The 24,550-nt window shown below is 42.3% G+C and overlaps 1 protein-coding gene across 1 annotated transcript in view; it reads right to left on the reverse strand.

The window, feature by feature from the left end:
- Positions 1-219: 219 nt before the first annotated feature.
- Positions 220-24,550, reverse strand: part of ACSL1 (acyl-CoA synthetase long chain family member 1) — a 28,430-nt gene continuing 4,099 nt past the window's right edge. Inside the window, exons 2-20 of the mRNA XM_066316882.1 lie at positions 21,677-21,791; positions 21,244-21,308; positions 19,993-20,094; positions 16,323-16,422; positions 15,981-16,159; positions 13,226-13,258; positions 13,005-13,056; positions 12,156-12,229; positions 11,344-11,421; positions 8,962-9,096; positions 7,278-7,412; positions 6,461-6,556; positions 5,392-5,464; positions 4,613-4,701; positions 2,724-2,840; positions 2,274-2,417; positions 1,674-1,775; positions 1,498-1,569; positions 220-1,303 (exon numbers count right to left, since the gene is read on the reverse strand). Coding sequence (XP_066172979.1) covers positions 1,163-1,303; positions 1,498-1,569; positions 1,674-1,775; positions 2,274-2,417; positions 2,724-2,840; positions 4,613-4,701; positions 5,392-5,464; positions 6,461-6,556; positions 7,278-7,412; positions 8,962-9,096; positions 11,344-11,421; positions 12,156-12,229; positions 13,005-13,056; positions 13,226-13,258; positions 15,981-16,159; positions 16,323-16,422; positions 19,993-20,094; positions 21,244-21,308; positions 21,677-21,791 — 1,902 coding nt within the window. The 3' untranslated portion in view covers positions 220-1,162. The remainder of the gene's footprint in view (positions 1,304-1,497; positions 1,570-1,673; positions 1,776-2,273; positions 2,418-2,723; positions 2,841-4,612; positions 4,702-5,391; positions 5,465-6,460; positions 6,557-7,277; positions 7,413-8,961; positions 9,097-11,343; positions 11,422-12,155; positions 12,230-13,004; positions 13,057-13,225; positions 13,259-15,980; positions 16,160-16,322; positions 16,423-19,992; positions 20,095-21,243; positions 21,309-21,676; positions 21,792-24,550) is intronic.

The raw sequence follows: 24,550 nt of genomic DNA on the forward strand, positions 1-24,550 counted from the left end.
GATGGGATGTGCCCCTCTGCAGGGCTGGCAGCACCCCAGAACCATGGTAACACAGCAGAGGGTACACTGGCCAGCCCCTGGTTTGGATTATTTGGGGTTTAGGGCTCTAGTGTTCTCACCAGGGATGGGATGTGCCCCTCTGCAGGGCTGGCAGCACCCCAGAACCATGGTAACACTGCAGAGGGTACACAGCCCAGCCCCTGGTTTGGATTGTTTGGGGTTTAGTGTTCTCACCAGGGTTGGGATGTGCCCCTCTGCAGGGCTGGCACACAGCACAGAACCATGGTAACACAGCAGAGGGTACACTGGCCAGCCCCTGGTGTGGATTATTTGGGGTTTAGGGCTCTGGTGTTCTCACCAGGGATGGGATGTGCCCATCTGCAGGGCTGGCAGCACCCCAGAACCATGGTCACACAGCAGAGGGTACACTGGCCAGCCCCTGGTGTGGATTATTTGGGGTTTAGGGGTCTGGTGTTCTCACCAGGGATGGGATGTGCTCCTCTGCAGGGCTGGCACACAGCACAGAACCAGAACCACCCTGGACACACTCCCTCTGAGAACTTCCACCATCAGTCTCCTCGTGGGGAGTGCTGACTGCACCTGATCCCAGAGCTGGCTGCAGGTTAGGAAGGAGACAGCTCAGATGCCTTTCCCAGTTAATACTGGGACTAACTAAACATGTGATTCCAGCTATGCAAAATGGAAGGGGGTGGGGTTTTTGGTGGTGGGGTTCTTTGAACAGATTCAGTAATTTCTCTCAGGATGCAAGATACTTAGGAGGCATTTTCAAAGCTGCCAAATCCCTTGTGGAGCTGACAACTGCAAAACACACTGCAGACAGCAAACATGCTGGCAATAAAACCTTAGCTCCTTGGTGAAGGTGAGTCCCATTTTTGACCAAGGAAATATTAAATAACTTACATATAGTTACCATTTATAGTTAAGGCTCTTTTTGGAAATTGTAGGTCACCATAAAAACAGTATGCAACACGACTTGACAGTAAGGCAGTGTTCCATTTCTTCAATGTTCCTATGGCAAGTACCCATCTTTGTACAAGTTAATGATTGCACAGGTTCCTTCCCTATTTTTGCTGTAGTCAAAATACAGATATGAAGGCCAACAGTAGACAGACGTGTGCCACTCTCCTCATTCCATCTGCAGTTACATTTTGGCATTGGCATAGAGTTCATCTATCTGTGACTGGAAGTATTTTCGCAGTTCTGGTCTCTTGGCCTTCAGTGTTGGTGTCAAGAGGCCGTTTTCAATAGAAAACATTTCAGTGTGCAGCACAATGTCTTTCACCTGCAAAATAAAAAGTTACTAGCCAAGCTGTACTCCTTGAAAGAGACAATTAAAAGACTATTAAAAACTTGCCTCAACACCATTCATTTGAGAAGTTGTGCAGACACAAATTAAAAGCAGTTTCTGGAGAATCAGATCATACTGGTGTTGAGCAGTTTAAATTATTAGGTATTTGGTTCTCATAAGCATCATACCTGTTCAAATGACTTCAAACCAGATTCTTTCCCAACTCTCACCATGTCCTCCAGAATGTATTTTTTCACATCCTGTGGACACAGAAGTACATTGTATAGCTTCATGCTTGCAGAAGCAGCAACTGGAAAAAGCTGACACAGAAAGCTGACTGTTTGTTCAGTGAGTTATGCCTCACCTTGTTTCTGCAGAGCTCTTGATAGGAGCCCTCAAATCCCTTCTTCTTGGCCCAGTTGTGCAGAGTATCAGGATCAGGGACCACAACACCTACTAAGAAGGCCTAAAAAACAAAAAAAAAGCTTGACAAGATTTCCTAAGCCAACACTTTAGTTCCTACACATTTCTTTGGGAAGCATTTGTGATCCTGCTGTGAAGTCACTACCTTTCTGCTACCTGAACACAGGAAGTGCAGGGCAGAAGCTGAACTTTAAGACCCACATTTCTCTTTGCACTGGAAAACTGCCAAGATATGCAGGTTCTTTCTTGGGGTTTGTCCGTTTTGGTTTTTGTTGGTGTTTTGGGTTTTCCCCACTGCACACTGTCAGAAATTTAGATACAGTCATTAACATGCAAATTAGTTAACTCCACTACCTGAAACTGAAGCCAGCAACATGCTATGGAGCTGCTGGAACCCAACCAGAACCAAAATGCACAATGATAGAAGTTTACAATAAAGATTTAAATTTCAGCCTCGAAGTCTGGGGCAGGGGAAGGAACAAAAGACTTTTCTGCAGTCTCCTTTTGCATTCATTTTTAGAATTACCTGCAGAACGCTTACCTGCAAGCTCTCTCCATGGACAAACACCTGTGCAACAGCTTCACATCTCAGGTACACATTCTCTATTTTCTCTGGTGCTATGTACTCCCCCTGGGCCAGTTTAAAGATGTGCTTTTTCCGGTCAATGATCTTCAGTGTACCGTTCTGGTGACAGAAATAACTCACTCTGAGGAGGCACTTCAGCTGAAAAACCAATCTACACCCCTTAGACATCCACACTGGCACAGCAGGACTGTGCTGGAGCAGAGAACTCTGGCTCTATTAATTGGTCCAATTAAACTGGGGAGGACTGCCCCTGTCACTGCTTTTCTAGGCCCAGGCACACAGATTCAGCTACAACAGTGACTGTCCACACATTCTTGTCTTTCACCTAACTAATTCTGTTCAATACCAAATGTTATTAACATTTATTAAATTTCTGCCCCACTGCAGCCCTGTAAGATGACTTACTGGCAGCCATTTCCCAATATCTCCTGTGTGAAGCCAGCCATCCTTGTCCAGAGCCTCTGCTGTCTTCTCTGGATCCTTCAAATAGCCACGGAACACATTCACCCCTTTGATACACACCTGGAAAGAGCCACTTGTTAATGTTTGCTACAGTGAAGGAAAGTCAGCAATCACCACTGTCAACAAATGCTTTCTCCAATGGTTCTTAACACCATTGAAAAGGCAAGAGGAAGTTTGTGTTTGTACAGGAACTGCTCCTCATGGTTCCTGGAGTCCTGATGTTTCCCATTGGTATGAAATACAGTAAGGAGCAATTGGAAGGATCTATTCTCCTGCAGCCTGGCAGCAGTGTTCCTACCCACTGCTTGAATAATTGGAACCTATCAGAAGAAATCTGGTTTTGTTTATGTGAAAAGGTTCTGCTAGATCCAGAAAATCTCTCTCTTAGCCTGGCAAAATGTTCATTTCAGCTTTGGTGAACAGCAGGGGCATTGTGCTAAGACTAGTGGAGAAAAAAGGTGTGCATCAAGCCAATGGCACATTTGTTACCCAAAAATTAGGCTAGAAGGGATTACCAATGTGGTTCAGCAATGGACTCTTGAAAACCTTTCAGTGCCCACCCAGCAGGCTGGAGAAGCACAACAGTGAACAGGAGGGAGATCAGAGACCTGTGAGAGTTCTGATGACCTTGTGGAGACACTTGGGATCAAACCACAGGCATATTTTACAAATATTTTATGTATTTCACACTGAGCACTCATCTGCATATGCTCATATATAATTCTAGTCACCAATTTATTCTTCTTGACTGGCAAAAGTGAAAAAGCAAGGCTGACAGAGCAAAGAATATTGCAAGTTTATTTAGAATAGTACTACTGAGGAAGTTAGGCCTGAAAGACTAAGTGGCACCTGATATATTAAGGGGTTACCACTTTTACTCAAGGTGAAAGTAACTCCTAATGCAGCAAATTTTCACATTAAGTGCAAGCAAAACACTTTCAGGATTTTTTTAACTATTTAACTATTTCTCACTGTAAGAATTTATACTCAGTTCCTCCAGCAGATCAAGCTTTAGGAACATACTAAAAGTGAGGCAAAAATTTCTGATGAGGACTAAACATGGAAGAATTTTGACACTGTTCTTCACTTGCAAGCATTTTCCCACCACCAAGACCAACTAAATCCCTGAGTATTTCTTGGAGTTAAAGCCAATGATTTGTCTCTAGTCTCATACAAATCACAACCAAAAAAAAAATAATAAATCTTTTGTAGCCACAAATTAGTTACTTGCTTAAGCTACTTTTAATTTCTCACTTCCCCAGCTGCTCCCATAGCTTCTTGAAAGCACATGAAAGATGCCACAGGTAATCTGCTCTTGAGGCTTGGGGAAAACAAATTACTACATGAACATCTGCTCAGAGTATGTACAAAGTGAAATCTGTACATACTTCACTTCGAAAAAATATTTTAGGACAGCATATAGCATCACATCTAAAGCTGAGTCATCAAAATACAATTTGTAAAACATGTGGTCAATTTGTGCAAACTGCACACAAAGTTCAGAAAGATGTCCAGACAGGCATCACAAACCATCAGCAACCCTCATGGCACTTGGTCATTCCCGTGGGAGTAGGGGATGTCTTCTACTACCTGTGGCTCCTTTTTATCTGAGTGGAAATGATCTGGCTCCACCTTTCTGTGGGAGCTCTTCCTTCTGCCCTCCCAGACACCATTTCCTGATCTGTTCTGTGAATCATTAACTGGAATTGCTTGGATTTTAGGTAACAGGCCATGTTTAGCACTTTCACTAAACTCAGTTATTTCAGGAACAAAAAAAAAATCTTTTCCAGAATTTCCCAAGAGGCTCACAGTGACTTTCTGAAATAACTTACCTCACCCTCTCCTTTGGAAGCCAAGTAATTCATTTCTTGTACATCAACAAGCTTGATGACATTGCATGGCATTGGTGCTCCAACATGACCTGTTAGATAGAGTAACACTTCAATAGCCTGATGCTTTTTGCCTTTTTCTGAAAAAAAATCAGATGCTTACACACTGAGGAAAGATGGAAAACTGACTTCTGGTAGCTTAAGTTTGCCAGGACTGAAACATTAAATTATCAGATATTCATTCATTAAATTCTCATTCCCTAAGAATGTTTTAAGCTGAACCATGCACTCAGGTTTGCCCTTTCTTATAATCAGGATCCTCCCTTTATATTTAAGTAGCAGAAGTCCGACTATAATTTCCATCAGCAGTGTTATTTCAGTAAGGGAGCCAGAGATGTAACAGCTGAGGTAGGTGCAGACTCTCTGATTCCAACACCAAAAACTGTCATTGGCATTTCCAGCAGAATACCAGAATTCCTTTATACACAGAATTCATGTTTGACAGGAACTCAAGGGTTAAGGCTATGACCTCCCTTCTACTAAAGGTATTTCTACTTACAAAAACAAATCCTATTAGAAGTTTGAATTACTGAACACTCATAGCTCTTTAGAGGTAGAAACATCACAAGATCCCTTTAAAACTTTTTTCCTTTCACTGGTTTTCTTCAAGTCTTATCCTTCATGATCAGTGTTACTGAAGATTAAATAAAGTGATCAGGGACCTCTAAAAAATTCCAGCAATCCTCCAGCTCTCTACCTGTCTGTTAAATTGAACATCTCACCTGCTGTCCAGTCACCAGGTAACGACAGGGAGCATCCAGCAGTGCATTCAGTCTGTCCATAGCCTTCATAGAACTACAAGGTAAAATCAAAACACAATCTGGGATCACTACTTTTCAACACAAAGTTTCTTCATTAAAACACAATTAATATTTTCTTTTCTTCAAATTGTTTAAATTTGAGTGTTCCAAACCCCTCAGCACCTTCTAAAAATCCCTGAAATAGTTTTATCCCAAACCACAATTTTAAGTGCTAATATTCCACCTTCAGTTCCAGTATTTACTCCAAAGTTTCACACGGCGTGTGACACCTGTTTAGATTAAAACAGAAAACAGCAAAGGGAGCAAGAAAGAAATGAAGAACCACAGCACTAGCAGTGACTTCATTCACATAATTTAAAAACAGGTTTGTCTGAGACAGCCAGAAATGGGGTCCCTATGCCCCACCACAGCTCTGTGATTGCTGTAACAAGACAGGCTTCCCTTTGCTGTGCAAAATGCATTGTCACACCAGCACACCACTGAAAAACTTCAAGAAATTACAGAAACATCGTATTTTAGAGTATTTTTGTCTTCTATCCTTGGAATTTATTTAATTTCAACACATTTGTTCTATTCTATGCCACTGTTCAAACTTTTCCTCCAAAAGCATTTACTCTGAAGAGGCTCTGAAGATAAATGCAATGTGTGCAATTTGACCCCAGGCTCATCTTCAGAACAGCAACACTGCAATATTACCACATCGATTATCAGATTTTCTACAGTAGTTACAAATACTTCTGTAAGCAAGACAAACTCCAGAAACCTAAAGTAGGTAATTTATTGCTTACTGCAGCCCACAAATAAAACCTCTCCTCTAAAACAGTCAGCTGGTTACTTCAGCCTAAAGACTTTGGGATGAATCTGGAGATTTCAGGTGACTGAGAGAACTCAGGAGAAGAGCATGCACTTGTACAGTCTCCAAGAATACCAGGAGTTATCCATATCATCAGAGTGATGCCAGGAAAGCTCTAACAAAGCTAGAGACAGGTGTTAAAGCATGGAGGCTTTGGGCTAAGGCCAGGTAACTCACCTGACAGCCAAGGGCTGTTCTCAGGAAGGTCAGGACACTGGCAGACACTGGTGCTGCTCCTGTAACCATCAGTTTTACTCTTCCTCCCAAACTTGCCTACAACAGACACAAGACACTGCGGACACCAACAGCGTTTCAGAAACACTTCCAGAGTCATCTTCTATGACACCTTTAGCTGGTGTTCACCCACAGTGCCACCCAAAAACGGGAGAGCAGGAGTTCAGTCTGCTGCTGCAGGCTGTCCTTCTTGCAGTGTTTTCAGTCTCACTAGTGGCTGGCAGATGTGGAACCCCAAACATCTGTACATGGATCTGCACATGGTGTCACTGCAATGCAGTCTCTGCACAAAGGAGCTAAAGCCATGGCCTTACAGTGATGATGGCTTTATTTTTAACTGCCTTCTATCAGTTCCTTTTACACCCTGAACGCTATAAAAAGCAGCCACGTGGGCACGTTGTGGGGCCAAGGTTAAGGCACAGCAAGTGAGTGTCAGATATAACACTAGAATGACTTACTAGTGACCAGCAGGGAGAAGACACTGGGGGCTCTCAAATGTTTGTGCTCAGAGTGGTCAGGGACAAGCACCAGAGTGTTTCAGAGTGACTTCCTAAATACAGTCAGCTGATACTACACAAACTAGGTGAATTGAAAAAAATGAGGTTGGAAATTAAAAGATAAGCTCTGATTTTTACTCTGATTAGCCAGGTAGTCTTAACTCAGTGACAAAGCCATACCAGATTATAACCATTTGTATGGAATTTGACAATTGCAAAGTTCAGCTTTGTTCAAAGCTCAGCTCAGAGGCTCTCAAGCATACCTGTATCTTACGGAAGATGACTTTATCCCAGAAACTGTTATTTCTGACTATGCCACTTCGGAGTTCTGCTTCTTTCCTCTTGGAAGCAAAATCCAGCAGCCACCTCTTTAATGAAGTATCTGCCTGCCCAAAAATCTGTTAAGAAAAATGAACTATGGTTAGGATCCTCATAGACTACCATCCCCTTTTTTCACATATGCATGCATAGAGACTCTTAAAACAACTTTTACTGATGGGCATCTTAATTCCAGTAAGAAATACTTGTGCATTTTTATTTTGACCTCAGTTCAAGAGTTGAAATCAACACTTAACTAATTCCTGATATCCATCAAACTGTGTGATGATGTTTCAATGCATAATCTCTTCATTAAGATGTATGAATGAAAATGGATGGTTGTCTATTCTAGTACCATCAAAATTCAAATCGAGCACAATCCTCAGCATTTTCTGAAAAGAGCCTTATCATAATGTGACACAGGGTGCTGTGAGGAGCTGCAGGTCACTTCAGAACCACCAAAGGGAGCTCTGTCTTGCATGCACAAATTGGCACTTTAGATCCCTTTCCAAAGGCTCCTTCCAGTTGTCAGGAAGCCAAGAGCACTCAACAGCAGCCCACGGATTGGTACATTCCCGTGGAAAGAGGAAGACTCAGCACCATGACTGGAAGCATGCAGACTGCAGCATGATGTCCCCTGCCACACCAAGTCCCCAACCTGCTCCTTCAAAGCTTGGTTACTGCAAGGGGGGTGAGGCTGAGACAGCAGGAGCCTCAGGGCACCAACCAAACAAGCCAGAGAAAATCGTGACAATAAACTCCCAAGCTTTCACTTTGCTTCTCAAATTCAAGTAGAGAATATGTGAGCAGAATCAGGAGCTGCATTTTAAGTGCTAAAAGCTGGTCTCAGGCTTTCCTCCCCTCCAGATGGATTCCAGTTGCACTATTTGTTCCTGAACCAAAGAGAACTTTGTGTTACTTGGTGTTCTTTTAGCCTCCTGATCAGAGCAATGTCCTGGCTAAGACAGCACAGACAGCTCTGCCATTTCTTTGGCAGTCACAAGATTTATTTTATCCTTTAGCTCCCTTGGCTGTATCCTAAAAGGAGCCAGTCACTCATATGCAAAAGGCCAATTAAAATCTGAAGTTGAAGACAATCTAGTTTCAAATTCCCGTGTGAGGTGACCCTGAGCAGGCCAGCAGCACACACAGGACAGCGGGAGGCACACTGTCCCCAGCACTGCCAGTGCTTTCCAGCTGTCCCAGCCAGGGCACACTGCCTGCCAGGGAGGAAATCTGTGTGTCCAGGCAAACACCTGACCTTGCTGTGCAAATTCCACTCCATGAGTCAGATGCTAAAAGCGTGGCATGCAGATGCCAAGCCCCATTTTTGTGTTGTAGACCAGACTTAAATAACTTGCTCAGAGCAAAACACAAAGTCATTAATCAAGGTAGAGAGAACCAAGTCCCCTGGTCAGACTTTTCTATATCACTGTTTGCTGCCTGAAAGTGTTTTAACACAACCAGTACTGTTCCCTGCACACAAAACCTGTGGTTTTATGCACAAAGAGATGCACACATTTGTTAGCATGCCAATTTAATATCCCAGGGCACAGTAGTCACTCCTACTCTGGCAGCACAAACTTCATGGAGTCCCTTAAAAGGCTGCACCCATGTCTGCAGACTTACCTTGTCAAACATTCTGTTCAGCAGCCTCGGAACTACAGGAAACACAGTTGGCTGCAGTGTTTTTAGGTCATCCATGAGGAGCCTGATATCCCCTTGAAAGAATCCTATCCGGGCTCCGTGGCACAGAACCACACACTGTCAGAAAAACAAACACTCTGAAAACACAGCCAGTACAATATTCCCCAGCTCTGTGTGTATGACAGTCCTGTGCAGTGCAGATGGACCTTAAACCTCTCACTTCTGGACCAGTTCTGCAGCATTCCCACACTCTGCAATGGTAACAAAGACCAAGCAGCAAGACACATCTGGTGTACACAAACCACACATTCAAGCTTAGCACAAAAGCCTCTATCCAAAAAGCGCAGTTGGTCAACTAAGGCAATGCCAGTGACTCAAGAGGTTGCAGAAGACTGAAAACTTCTCCATTTGAAATATTTTGCAAGCTTATTTAAAAATATTAGACCTGTTTGTCCCCTGTTTTATACCTAGAAAATCCATGTTTATAGTCAGCACAGGCTATTTCTTAGGCTGGTGAGGATTTCTGCCTTATGCTACTTCATTTCCACTCCTTGCACTCTGGTTCTTCTCATTTCACAGGACTGATGTGAGCAGAGGACTTCTGAAGTGACCAAGATGCTCTTTAGAAGATTCTAGCAGAGCAGAGCTTATTTCTGCATCCCTTCAGACCTAAACAAAAGCAGGCACACCTAATCCTGTTGTGCTCTGTATTTTCTATCCAGAAGCCTAGAAGCTTCACCACCTACCTTATACCCCTACCTTTGTTTTCCTGGGTTTTTTTTTTTTTTTACTTTTTAACATTTCTCCTCTCCTTGTGTTTATACCCACCTGCTTTTATTTCTTCTGCTCTCTCTGTAACACCTATTCCTTCATTCCCTGCTCTCCATACTCTTATTTGCTCATGAGACTTGCTGAAGTGTCACTTCCCCCTGCACCTGTATTTTGCCACCATCTGCTAAAAGCAGGAGATTGATGAGTCCATGTGGACTGAGCAGAACCTGCCTTTACTAGATGGGAACAGATTTGTCAATTCATTGACCCTCCAACTTCCATGTGATGCCAAAACCAAGGAAACAAGTTCAAAACAGAACTGTAAAGCCTGGCTCTCACAGAGCCTGTGTTCATGTCAGCCCCACAAAAGGAATCTTTTCTCCTTTCTACCAGTCGTGTCTTGGTTCATTTCCTCATGCAGCTACACCACCTATTTCATACAGGCCTCAACCAATGGAGATACTGCAAACCAAACATTCATTTTCTCTTTTAAAATGCAAGTTCCTATCCTGTTTCTACTGCATAATTAAGAGCAGAGGTGTCAGCTACAGAGCTTTAATCTGGTGCAAGACCAGGGAGTCAGACACTGGAGTACAACTGCCATCAAGGTGACCAGGAAGAAAAAATGCCCAGAGGCACCTGCACACCTCAGGTGTGTACTACTCTGAATCTTTGTAATATACACACAAAGGAATGTACACATTTTTGTATGTGTATACACCCAGACTTTCAGCAGAGAACTCAGGATTCCTAACAGAAGTCATACAACAATTTCTGGCTTCACATGCCTTTTCATGCTTGGATGGATGCTCCCTCTAAAAACCTTCAACATATGTATTTGTCATCTCACCTGAGCAGGAGGTGTAAAATCAGCTTCATTAAGTGCAGTAATTAATTCATTAACTCCTTACACACCATAGAGGCACAAGGGAATTGCATCATTCAATAATGCACAGCACCCAAAACGGGCCCAGAGGACTCCAGGACTGAGACACTGTCCCAGCACTGAGACAACCACAGCCCTTCAGTCTCAAAAATCAGGCCTCAGATTTTGCTGTGTGGTAAAATAAGTCATCCAAGAGAACTTGAAAGTTTCTCACTGAAATGGCTTTAAAAGCCAATTCCATTCCCTGGCAAAAAATTCCACTCAAACAAAATCCCTTCCTCTGTGCTGCAGAAACTTCTTGGAAGCAATGGTAAGTTTAACTTAAAATTAGTTTTGTGTAAACAAACTGGATGATTCCTTATAAAATAAATTTTTGAAGTCTGCAGACTAAAGAATGGCATGGATTTTTCAATAATGCACTAATTATATTGAAGGGAATTTCTAGGCAGTGCTAAGGGATTGCCTGATGTTCCAGTAAACCAGTTTCTCATTAACCCTAGCTCTAAGGTTAATATCTGTATTTTGGCAGGAAAACCAATGGTCTAGTGCCCACTCTGTACTGTTTATGGGACACTGCTTTCCTGAGCCTTATTTCAAGCTTTCACACACATTTACCAGAGTCACAAAGGGAGAGCACATTCCACCTGGATACATTCTGTAAGAAAAGTAAAGTTCTCAGTGATTTTGTACAACAAACAGATGCTTACCTCAACAATTCTCTCAAACATATGAGCCAGGGGCAGGAATGATATCAGCACATCATCAGTGGAAGGTACAAATGATTTCTGGAAGTGTTAGCAAAAGTTTAATTCTCATTGAGTTTCCATTTTGCCTAAGTTAAACACAGTAAAATCTAGCATCTAAACTCTAGAGCACAGCTCCTGCTTTAGTTTTGTTTGTCATGAAGCTGCATTTTCTCTCTTTCATTAAAAAGATTACAACATTGACTTTCTAGCATGAATAAAGGCACACAGCAGAAACAATCTTTTAGGGTTGGGCAGAGTGACCAGATTATTACAATTTATCATTCACAGGATTCTGAAGAGACAAATCCTGACAGAAACCTCAGAGAGTTCCATTACACAGATTGGGAAGGCAGGGGGGCAATGGAGGTTAAAATACTATTGGTTTGGAAAAAATACAATTTCGTCTTAGATTAGGAAGTTTGTTTATCCAATTCACCCTAAGGCTAATACCAAAAATACCTGACATGAGCTAATTGTGAGACCAGCTGCTTAAAAACAGCCTTCCTTGCATTAATGAGAAACACTATAGCAGAATGCACATCCCCATCAGGATCACTGTCTCACCTTGCTTACATCAGAACAACTGGAAATCTCTTGGGGTCCTGACCCTGACAGAACAACCACTAAACTCTCACAAGTGGCCACAGAAGGCTGTCAAGTTACATTTCCACTTGGATTTTATTAATATGGCCAAAGTTAGAGATTTCCATGTCTGTTGTACTCATGAGATTACTTCCCTTCCAGCAAATCCAGTGTTTCTCTTTTCAGTTTACCTCTGTAGTTTTCACAAAAGCTGAAGCATTGCTGACTATGTTTTGATGAGTGATCATAGCTCCTTTAGGGTTTCCTAAGGAAGAAGGACATCAGGATTCAACAGTGAAATTCAGATCCTTAAGCTAGCAGTGGCAAAAACTAATGTGACAGAAATTTATTAGTATCAAAGAATGCTTTGTGTCTCAATTAAACAAAACACTGCCAAGAACAGCTGGCACCAGTTAAGTAAACCAGTTTGTGGAGCCCAAAGCCTTGAGTAATTGCCATGGTTTTGGATATATTTCTCATTCAAAATTCAACCCTTCCATGAAGATGCAGCTGCCAAATCCAGATTAATTTCTGTTCTCACATCTATTTTTAAAATGCAGCTAGCTGCTGTATTCTCTGCTCATGCTCCATGCCAGTGGGGATGAACGTCACAAATGTCAAGTGAATGCCATCTAGACAGTCTGTTTTGGTCTTACAGCAAGGTTGCTTAGACCCATGGAACCATTTTGGATCATAAAGTAAAAAAAAAAAAACAACAAAACAAAAAGAACTCTGGAAGAACTGATAGCCTGAAGTCTGATGCAGAGCCTTTATTCTTATGTAAACACAAATTCATTATTTGTTTCCAAGCCCAAAAACATAACATCTCCACCCCCCAATACTGCAACATAGTATTAATAAATGGGGAAAAAAATTAAAAATCCAAGGGAACTTTACCAGAACACTGCCCCAGCTACTACTTGCCAAAAAAGTGCAGCAGCAGGGGGAAATCTTGGGGAAAAAAGAAAAAAAGTAGGAGGGTTTCTGATTTATTTTGCACATACAGAACAATAAATTCTACATAATATAATGAGGTGTACCTGTTGTTCCACTGGTGAAACAGATGACTGCTAGATCTTCTGGCTTTGGAGGCTATGAGAGTTAAGAAAGTATTAGTATGGTTAAGATAGCAAGGAAAAATATTTTCCTGGACAAAACATCAGGATCCTAGTGTTATTTCTGAGCTATGGGAGATAGGGAGATTTGCTAGTTTGATCTAAAGAATGCTAACCATTGGTTCAAGTGACAATTTCACACTTACCATGGGTTTTTGCCTGTGTGCTCTTCCCAGCTCCTACAGGAAGGAGAAGAAAGAAAGTGTAGACATAAGCATGGAGCTTTCTTGCTTTAAATTTATCAAACATTACTAAACACCATAATACTTCATTATTTAGACTCTGTTAAGGCATTTTAACTTCTTTAGTAACTCAGTGCAGCAATCCCTGCCCATGGCTGGACAGGAACTAGATGATCTTTAAGGCTCCTTCCAACCCAAATCATTCTGTTATTGTAGGTTAATGTAAGAGTAACAAAAGCTTTAAAGTACATTTCAAAAATACACGGAATAACTGCCATGTTCTACAAATACAGAAGTGATAACTTATCTAAAACTCCCAGGGCTTCTCTCCAGGCAGTAAACTAGAAGTCACTCACTAGGGAAACTCGATGTTATGATAAGACAACAGTCTCATTGGTGCAGAAGATGTGCCACCAACAATTACTGAAGGAAGTGAAGGAAGATTCACCTGAGCAAGCACCTCCAAGGAGGACTGAGTTTTACACTCAAAGGCTGGTTTGAACTCCTTTTACACAGGAGAACCTCTCATCCAGAACCCTTTTTCCTCAGTTTTCAGACCTGCCCACTAATGGCAGGGTTCCTTTGGGCAGGAGGGAGAGGACACCACAGAGATCCTTCCACCACCAAGGACAGAGTGAGTAAGAGGAAATATCTGCAAACCATTGTTCAGTATCTGTAAGCTTTGAAGCTTCAAACCAAGACTTTCTACTGTCATGCCTATTTAAAACTAGAACCAATTAGCTTAAGGGCTTATTCAGGTTAAAGAAGACCTGTTAAGTGTGGCTTTGGAAGCACCCTTTGAGGACAGACCTCAGCCTCACCACTGACTTTATATTCCCAGTACACAATAACAACAAAAGCATTCCTTGGAGCCCTAGACTTCTCTGATATCATGTACCTCTCAGATACACCCAAGGAGGTTTAAGGCAAAGGGAATGTCTGGAAACACAGTTAACATCCCATACCTGCAGGGCTGCCTTTTAGAAAGGGTGCATTATGCAAAGATTTACCACCGTGGCACCAGAGCTGTCTGCTCACAACAGCACCTCCAGTTCAAACAGCACCACAAGCTCAGTACCTCCCACAGCCTGCTCTGAGTAAAGTCTGGGATTGAGAAGAGACAGCCAAGACCTCCAGACACTTGTGTGGATGTCTTACAACAAAACTCCACCATCTCTGTGTATTAAAAGCCATTTAGTCACAGTTACTCAGCTACAAGTGAGCACAGGATAAATACAGATATTGGGCCTCAGGAACTAAGCAGTGTAACACAGAGGAAGGGTTCAGTAACCCATGCAGAGCTGAGCAACAGCTCAAGCCAGAAACCCAGAAAACAACTACTCAAAGCTAGAAATAGTCATTCTACTCTAATCTAAGCTCCTCAACAGCTCATAGTTACCTTTTAGGAGACACTGTATGTCTCTACCCCCTTAAAAACACAAGGGACAAAAACCTTCCTGTTCACTGAAGGACTGTTAGAATTATTTCAGTCTGCCTCTTTCTTCAGAGATTTAAACAAAAGGCTCTTGGAACACCTATTACTTGACACTTGATGTTTGCATTAATGAAATAAGAGCTAGAGAGTACTACTGAATGTCATTACTTAAGCATACAAACATCTTTATGTAAAGACATATACCACATATACCCTCAGTTTGGTTTTTCCATAACTAGAAGATCCAGTGGAAAGCATCCTCCTGTGTCAAAAACTGCAGCTCAACTCAAAGGAAGTTCATTTTAGTCTAACAATTTAAAGTTGGGCCACTTTTCCTAAGTTTAACCCAACCCTTTGGCCAGTGAACTATACAAGTCACTTAACTCCAGCCCTATTTCATGTTTTAGCCCCATTTTTGACCTTACTGAGGCCAGTTTGTCAGCCAGTCCTCCTTTCAAAAGAAGGTGTGCTGACATTTTTGTGTCTTTACCAGGAGGTGGCCCTATTAACATATTGTCTTAACTGCTGTGAGAACGAGTTCAGCCAAATGAGGCATTTCACACCAGTTGCTGACACCTGCACAGGGCAAGCACATTTATCCGGAGATACTCAGTCTAGTGGGCCAAGCCTTCATCAGAACTACAGCTGAAACCAGGCTAAATCCGGTTTCCTAATCTCACAGTAAAGGTGGACTTCATGCAATTTGATCCTGGGAGAGGTTCTCCAAATGGGTGAAGTTATGAAATAAACTTGCATAAGAGATCTGTGCAGACAAAAACCACAAGCTAAACCAAGACTTGACATCAGATGGTTAATTCAAATGATTTCTACTTCCAAAACCTGGAAGCTCATTCCCCTGTATCACCAAAACCTTATCCAGTAAGAAGCTGACTGACATTTTCCTTCTCCCCAAAAAACATCTTGTAGATTCAATGTACAGAAGAAAGTGCCATTTTTCGCAAGACTAAAACCTACCCAGGTCTTATTGAAATAAGAATTTCTGAAATATTAGTCACAGTGTATAATTATCCCATTACACTTCACATGGGCAAGCTGCAACACTCAGATCTAGTGCTCAGTCTGGGACTATGGTAATTAATAAGCTTTCATTCTGTCATCTTGGCATATCCACTTACACTTGAAATACCATTAGCAAGTTGTTTTCCTCCTATTATTTTTCATGTTTTTGTGTAAACTTCAATCCAAGAGATAGCTAAGTACTTTGAAACTAATCCACGGCCAGTAAACGGGATGAAAGCAGTTCAGCAGGTTAAGCATTCTTACCTCTATTTCTCTCAGGCTGAAGACTTCCACCCCACATTTTTTGCCACGTTCCACAAGATCCACACCGAAAGAATCCATGATAACAATGGTGTTGAGTATTGGGGTCTCTCCCTTCTCCACACTGGCCAGCAGAAGCTTGGCCTTGTCGGGTTTGTCACAGAAAACCAACGACAAGTCAGCTGATGGGAAAGAAGGAAACGATCAACGCGACGAGTTCGGTTTGGACTAAACCCACACGCAGCTGATTGTGCCACAGAGCAAAGCCTCTGTGAGGAAGGCTGCAGCTGTGCCCTGGGGTGCCAGCTGTGCCCCGGGGTGCCAGCTGTGGCCCCGGGTGCCTACCTTTGTTGACGATGTAGGTGATGGCCTCGGCGCCCAGCGTGTCGTAGAGCGGCACCACCACCATGGAGAACGCGTAACACGCCTGCTCAATGATCACCCACTGCACAGACAGGAGACAGCACAGCTCTGGGTCTGCTCACCAACACACCCCCAGGAAAGTCACGATAAAACCCAGCAGGGAAAATAAAGGACACGGCTCCTGGGGACAAGTCTTTCTGAAAAGTAAGTGGCGGTTTGGGCTGTTTTATTCACTTTGAAGACCTACTCAAGTTTTATCTGTGGGAGGAGGAGAAAAATCCCCAAATAATGAGCTACAGAAAAGAATCCAATCCAATAAAATTCAGCCCTATACCCAGAAGTAATATTTAATACTTTTGAATATAGCAGTTAACATTAACTTCTCCTTAGCTTACCTACTAACAGAATGACTTTGAGCAAGAGCACAGTATTTTTTATTGGGTTTATGTTATTGAGGTAGGCAAAGCTTTCAATGTGCCATATTATCATGAATCAGTGAGGGACTCCTGTCTTGACCACACATTAAATTTATATACACACAATATTCCTACATTGTGTGCATCTCATTTGATGGTCAGACATGCAACACATGTAATTAAAGTAAAAGTCCTTTGGAAAGTCAGCCCCAGACAGTTCCTCAGCATTTCTCAACACTAACCATTCTTCTTTACATGAATCCAATATGAAGACTTCTATTAAAAAAAACACAATCCATCCCTGCAAGCTGCAGTAAGAATTCACCTGCTAGCAAGTATAGCAGTCAATAAACATAATGAATATTGCAGCCTTATGAAGGGTTTTGGGAGGGGTGTTTTACAGCCAGCCTGTTGTCATCCAAAGTACATCAAGGTAAGACAGTAATACAGTTTTTTTCTGAGAGTAACTCTTGGGGGCAGTTTGTAACCAACCAGCTGGACCCAAATACAGAACAGCAATGCAATCCTCAAACAGGAGCCTCCAGACACACCAAGAGGCCACTGGAGCTAGAACCTTTCTGGCTTTCCCACCCAAGACTGACAAAAACTCTCAGTACCTTCAGTTCCAGTAACAGGAACAAAGCAGCATGCATTTTAAAACTTACCAGAAGTGACAACTCAACAAGACCTGCACTAAGAGGGCTGTTTCCTTTGCCCTCCCCCAAACTGTAACACTTCCCAGTGTTTTTGCAGGACTGGCCAGCTGCCTCACCCCCACATGATGACAGGGTTACTCCATTAAAATTAAACACGATTATAAAACTGAACATGATTCAGCGGATTATTCCATAAAATATCCAATAGAGACTGCAGTAAACTTGCCAAATCTCACTTTTACAAACTGCTTATTAGTGGCCAGTTTCCCAAAGTACTCTATTCACAGATTCAGACAGCCTTAAACACACAGGATTCTTCTGACAGCATTCATGCCATGGGCAAGTTGTATGCCTCTTGTGCAAGAAGACTTCTTATAAAACTAGGACAAGGCCAGCTAAGAGGTAACTAGACTTCCATGAAGACATTACAGATACATCCAAGCAGGCACTTTTATACTGGCCACGACTTGCTCCTGCCTCCTCCAGGACATGGAACAAGGGGGCAGCTGTGCTGCTGTTCAGCTATCAGAAGTTTAGAAGTCATTTTGATAAGGTGGGGGTCTCCTACAAAAACGCTTCAGCCCTAAAAGCTTCCTGCTGCAGCCTCCAACAACTCCTGCACATCATTCTCAATGCTGTAACCAGCATCTTTATCTTCTGGGCTGCCAAGACACTTTTCTCCATTTTGCTTCTAAAATTGTAAGTAAATATAAATGTCAAACCCTGACACTTGAATTCCCTCAAAGCCCAAGCAAGAAACTAGAACTAAATATAGACAACAGTCAGACTTCCAGTTTCTTCAATGGGTCTGGTCTTCTGGTAGGGGAAGTCATACTTCATTGTGTGTTTCTCAATCTAAAACAAAAGCTCCCCACTTCCAGAAGAGGTGGCTGTTTTCCAGGAACCCAAAGAGAAAGTAATACTTCTAGTTAGAAATCCAAGTTTTGGTTTTGCCAGGATTTTCCCCATCAGGGGATTTCCCCAGCAGTTTCTCCCTGAAATAACCAATGTGGATGATTTCACACACACACACACAAAAACCCCTTCACACATTCTCCTGTCTGGATTAGTGATTATGACTGGGATGTCACAACACCCATCCCGCACTTTTGAGCAGGGAAAACCCCAGATTTAAAATTGCTGGTTTAAACAAATCTTTTCAGCTCATTCCTGGCCCAACTCAAAGCAATGCAATTTAACCATTTTATCTCTGTGATCCAAGAGAAAAATTCCATGCTCTCCTCCAGAAATTCACTAACCAGCAGAGACCTATAGAGAAACAATTCAAATTGGCACAACAAAAACATCTGTCTCCCTTTTCTACTTCTGGTTCATCATGTCACATGCACAGGAAACTGAACTGTAGAGTCTGTAGCTCCATGTTATGTAACAGCTCCCTAACTGAATATATTCCAGCCTTCTTTATTACAGAAAATCTACGGCTGTTAGAAACAGAATTCCATCAGGAAAATCCTAAGAAACTCCTGAGCTCTTGGGTGTAGGTGGAGAGGGAAAGAAGGAAGCCAAAGTCACTTGTCACAGTTTGCATTTCAGTGGCAGAGACCAAGACAGACAGAACTCCTAACCCTAGAACTGTGCAAGTTCTTTGATAATGGCAAACACAAACAGCAGCATTTCATTAAGAGGGACAGAATCCTTTTGATAAAGGGTAAGAAGCAGTCCCCTGCCTTAATAAAAATAATTACACTGAATTAGCTTAATGCAGCAAGTGCTAGTTCAAACTACTAAACACAAACATAGGTTAGAGAAATTCAGTTAAACAGATCTAATAAACAAGTCCAGAGAATATACACTTACTGAATATTTCATAATGCTTTTAGAAAGGGCAATCTAGAACCACTTCTAGGTTAAAATGGATAGGCACCATCAACCTGAATACCCCCACAGTTGTCTCAGGTGGTCTTTAATTGTGCCACTATCAGTCTTTCTATCCACTTTTATTAAATTCATCTCCAATTTTTGCCTTCAGCAATAGTTTTCTCCTCCCAGAATATTTGGGCTCATGGCCTCTGGCAGAAACAGAATTATTGAACACATTTTTGTCCAAATATTTAATCACTAAGTGATCCTTTGTGTTTTAAAAGTTTAAACGCCTCCTTGTGACTTCTCATCACTTCCACTATGTAGGTTCTCCAATGTTACTTTTTAAGAGAAACCAAGCAGTGTTTGCTTTCACTAAGAACTACATTCACTTCCTATTAAACGGGCTACCTCTATAACTAATTATTTTCTGTTTCCAGGTTAAGTTCTTCTGGATTCCCTGGTTTTTGGGTTTTTTTTTCCCTGATCTCCAGCCTTCTGCATTTAGCTCTGGGGACAAAAAACAAACCCCAAAAAACCCAACCAAAAGACAACAGCATAAGACATTAACTCTTGTGTGGACTACCAGCTCTGGTTCTTAGCTGAAAGGTGCCATGCCTATGGCTCACAGTGTCCATCTTCAGGCTTTTCCTGACACCACATGGGCTCTCAGTAAGGAAGAGCACTGCCAAGAGACAAAGGGGTGGGCCATTTCAGGAATGGCCAGACCACAAATGCAGCAAATGTTCGCTGAATTACCTCAGGCCTGTTCTGGGAGAAGATTCCTATGTACTGCACGTGAGATGGTTTGAAGCCTCGGTGGAGTAACGCAGAGCCCACATACTCAGCTCTGTCTGCAGCCTGGAGGGGCACAAAAAGAGGCAGGACAAAAAGATTAACAGCAGGCTCGTAACTGCAAACCCTCCTCAACAATTATTAACTGGTATGAATGAGAGAGAAGCTTTTCAGGCTGTTCTGGATGCCCTCTGTGATAACCCAAACACTGCAGTGCCATCACACTGACTGTAATTATTACACTTGCACTCAGTGTGCAGCAGCAGAAACACTTGAACACTTGGTCAGACTTCAAGTGTTAAGTGTAAGTTGAGAAGTCCAGCACACAGACACAGAAAAGGCTGTTTGCTGTATCTGTGTTAAACCACAGAATTGACCCTGGAATGCTTAAACGTAGTATTTCTGTTTAATTACATACACCATCCTTTTACTTCATTCAGCGCCTGTGGGAATAGCATTTCTCCCTTCAAAAAGCAGGAGAACAAGGAGACAAAACCCACTTAGTTCTGTTAACAGAGCTCAGGAAGGCAATTTTCTAAATGCTTTCTATACAGCACATGACTTGAAACCCTTGACTCCAAAAACAAAGCTTTAATAGAAGAGGCTGCACCTACCAAACTCCCAGCAAAGTCACCTTGGGGAAAAGTGAGCTCTATGACACACAGAAGGTGTTTAATGGCCTTAGCAGAGTGCAATAGGCAAGGCTGATGCAGATTTGAAGACCAGCTGATGAAATCAGGAGCAGCCTGATGTGCACACAGGTTTTCTCAGGGGTCGAGCAGCAGCAAGCTGAAGCAGAACCAGATCTGCTAGCAGCCTGCACAACCAGCATTCAGCACTGCAGACAAGGTGGGCCCAAACAGCTCCTCTGCATAGAGCTGCTCCTGGTGTAAAGTGAGCTTCTCTGAGGCAAGCACAGTCTGAGCCCCTGAACACCACTTCAGAGCTGCTGTGCCCAACTTCTGAACAATTCAGCACTGAGATGCCAAGGTAACAGTTTTATTTCTGATAAAGCACACCAGATGCCCTTTTTTCTCTACCTTGCACGTATTTATGGCTGTTCCTTTAAGACACTAATAGAAACTAGAACTTTTCTGCAATATTCTGCTACTACTTCAAAACATACAATTCAAATTTGTTATATCACATTACTGGATGTTGTATATCAATGTTCTCAGCAAGCAAAAGCAAGTCTAGCACTAAGAGACTACTTACCTCTTTATAGGAGATCCATTCATATGGCTGGTTTGGTTTTCTAGAGCCTAGACATGGGCCATTATCTAAAAAAAGATAAAAGTTACTCAGAATTTACCCACAACTCCTCTGTTCTGACATCATTCTTGGTGTTAGGCCCTGGATTCTCAGGGGATACTTTCACACAACAAATGGGGTTTTTTCAGGGGTACAGGGGAGGAAGCTGAGACAGGACAGAGGCAAAAAGCTGGCTTAGGCCAAGGAATATAGCACTGACTTTATTTTCAGAATTGTTTCACAGACTATCAGTTTAATCTGTCCTCAAGAAAATTCACATGCAATACATCGATCATATTCCTAGCCAGAGATCCCCTAGGTCCAGCTGCGTTTCAAAAAGAGTTCAAATACCTAATTCTTGATCTATTTCAAGTATTGTTCTTAATTTTGGACTTACTTGACACTTGCAGGCCCCTCTGGAAGATGTCATAGACTGTTCTGACATCATCATAGTAGTAGAGCAGCAGCTCGTCGCTGCTGAGCAGAGAGGATCTCCTCGCGTGCTCTCCACCCTGGGGACAGCAATGGGCAAGGTGAGACACCTGGGTGGGGGCCAGGGAACAGAACAGCCTTCTGCAGGACCTGAGAGCCAGGCCAGCTTCTCCTGGACACTGCTTCAACAGCCAAACTGCTCCAAAAGGCTGAAAAACCAAAACGTTACCGAAAACCTGCCAGGCAAAATCTTATTCCTCAGCTACCTGTGACAGAACAAGTGACAACAGTAAAGGCCAACCAAGGGCATTTGGTCAAAAACACTTTTTCTTAAGAAGTATTTTACTCCATTAGTGCAGTACAGACCATCATTAATTTCATCAAGCTTTCTAAATCCAGACTCAGAGCTGTCTAGACACAATATTAATGGTGCAATCCTGATCTATTTTTCTAGTTAAGATTACAGAACATAATCACGCTTCAATATGTGGTTTCAAACCCTAAAGGATTTTAAGCATGGTCACCAACACCCCAAACAAGTGCTCTCCTAAGCAAAATATTCTGTTCCAGATAGAGTCCTTTAATCCACTTAAAAGTTACATCTTACAAAAAAGGCTTTCCTCAATTTCATTAAATGCAGTCAAGATAGCATTATCTTGAAAATTGAAATCATCATCTTTCAGCTGTTGAGCACTTAGGTAAGCTACAACTGGAAGTCAATACAAGAATTCAACAGTTCAGTTTTAACACTGCCTTTTTTAGAGCGACTGATTATTTAATCTCATGTTACAGAGAGCAATCAAGTTTCACAAACTGCAGTTATGCAATTACTATTAGGCCACAGTTGTTAATTAGTCCTGTGATGACAGACACTTACAAGCAAGGTCTTATCAGGAACAGCCCAGCTGCTTAAACAGAGGGTCTTGAGCAAACCCTGCATAAGATTTTCTCTATCAGCACAGTCAACTTCTGGCTCTTTCAGAAAGTCAAACCCTAGACAATTCAGACACAGATTTAGTCAGTCTATCATCCACAACTAAAACCTGTTCACATGTAGTCACAGGTTCTTCTGTTCTCAAAGTCTCCTGAAGGAGCAGACATCACCTCTTCCATGTATAAGCTACAGAAATTCAAGTTTATGACATAAAGACATGTTTATGTACAGAAGATGCCATATTACCTACATCTGTAGAAATCAGCTAGCACATTAAAGGCACAGAGAAGAAAAATATTTTTACACTACAACAAGCCTGACTTGTTTTAGCAGAACAGTCTGAGTAATGCAGTGCCTGCCACTCCTTTGACAGCAAGCAGAAAGGTACCCTGGGAACATGACCCAGAACAAGTTAATGAGTGCCTTACCTCTGAAAATTCATAACATTACAAATTCAAGAGTATACTTGCTCTCCAGCCAACAGCTACTGTAAGGAAATGAGGAGCTCACTAGCACATGTCTCTGCCTGGAAAGAAAAGCAAGGCTCCTTGTTTTATTTCACTGGTTTCTCAGCTCTTGGATAGCCAAGGTCATCTCACATTTCCCCAGTGCTGCCACTCTGGAGCTCATGTGAGGAAGACCACAGAATGCAGTGTGTTACCGTGGCCACAGGAACACCAACCAGTGCAGTTGTGGTGTGCTGTAATTCCTGCACCAGCTGAAATACAGCAGCCTAAGCCATTTCCCAGCAAGAGCCAAGAAGTGTTTGTTCCCCCTCACGTGGGCCACTACTGCTTTGTTACCTGCCCTATTACACAGCCCCACAAAAGCAATTCTTTCAGGGCCTGAGGCACTAACCAAACCTGAAGATGAGTTATCAGACAGTACACTGCTGATACAAGACTGATAGCAAAAGAGAAACCCTGTAACAGACTACTGTTGAAAAGTTCCCATCAGTTCCTAGGAGTTTTTGGTCAGGGGAAACAAAGCTTTCAGTTTTGCTTACTCTCTTCTTTTTCCCATAGTAAGGTAGAATTAACTGGATTTTCCAGAGTCTTAGAATAAAAGATTTCCTGGAAAACACCCACCTCCCTGTGTGAAGGCCATAAGGAGTTCAGTGTTGCTGATGCACTGAAATACTCCTAGGGATGCTGAAGGCCAAAACAGAATCATAATGCAAGCTCTAAGCTGTCTCATCTGCTAAGCAACAGAACTCACCTACATTTTGCTTGAAGGCAGCAAGAACTGCTATTTTAAGACCTAGTCCAAACGGGCCTTATCCAAAACGTTTGTGCACAACCAGGAAAAGTTCTGTTTGCAGCAGACTCGTTTTAAAAATCACTGGTCATTACCACCAGGTATCTGAATCCCAGGACTGGGATGTTTGGCTGACTTCACACTGTTAGTTGAACAGCATCTAATAGATAAGCAGTCAAAAGGGGAGTCAGTTTTAATAAGTGCTGTTAAAGTAGCCAGGCAATAAAATCTGATCAACTTGAGAACAGATTCTAGTTGTGTAAAGCAGCCCTTGCAGGAAAAGTTAACCTACTGCACATCAAGAGCTAGTCATTAAGGAAAACCTTGGCACTGCACAAAGAGCAGCATCTGAAGGAACCAGATTTGTATGTTACTCTGTCAAGGTCTATTCAGGTCACACAAAATAACTGCTTTTGTTCAAGCCGTGGGTCTGCTCCTGTTGACAGAGGCTCCTCAGGACAGCAGTGATGTCTACACACACTGTGGGCTCTGCCATCCTCAGAGACAACAAACTGCCCTTGGCTGAGAGGGAAAGGACACCAGCAAGTGCTGCTCAGGTCACCAACACTTGTTCTCAGCAGCAAGTGGTATAAATCTAAGTCTTCAAACCAGCCATAGGGTTTTAAGCATGCAGCATAAAAAATAAGT

Source organism: Sylvia atricapilla, chromosome 4 (assembly GCF_009819655.1).
Source record: "Sylvia atricapilla isolate bSylAtr1 chromosome 4, bSylAtr1.pri, whole genome shotgun sequence".
NCBI classification, from domain to species: Eukaryota; Metazoa; Chordata; class Aves; order Passeriformes; family Sylviidae; genus Sylvia; species Sylvia atricapilla.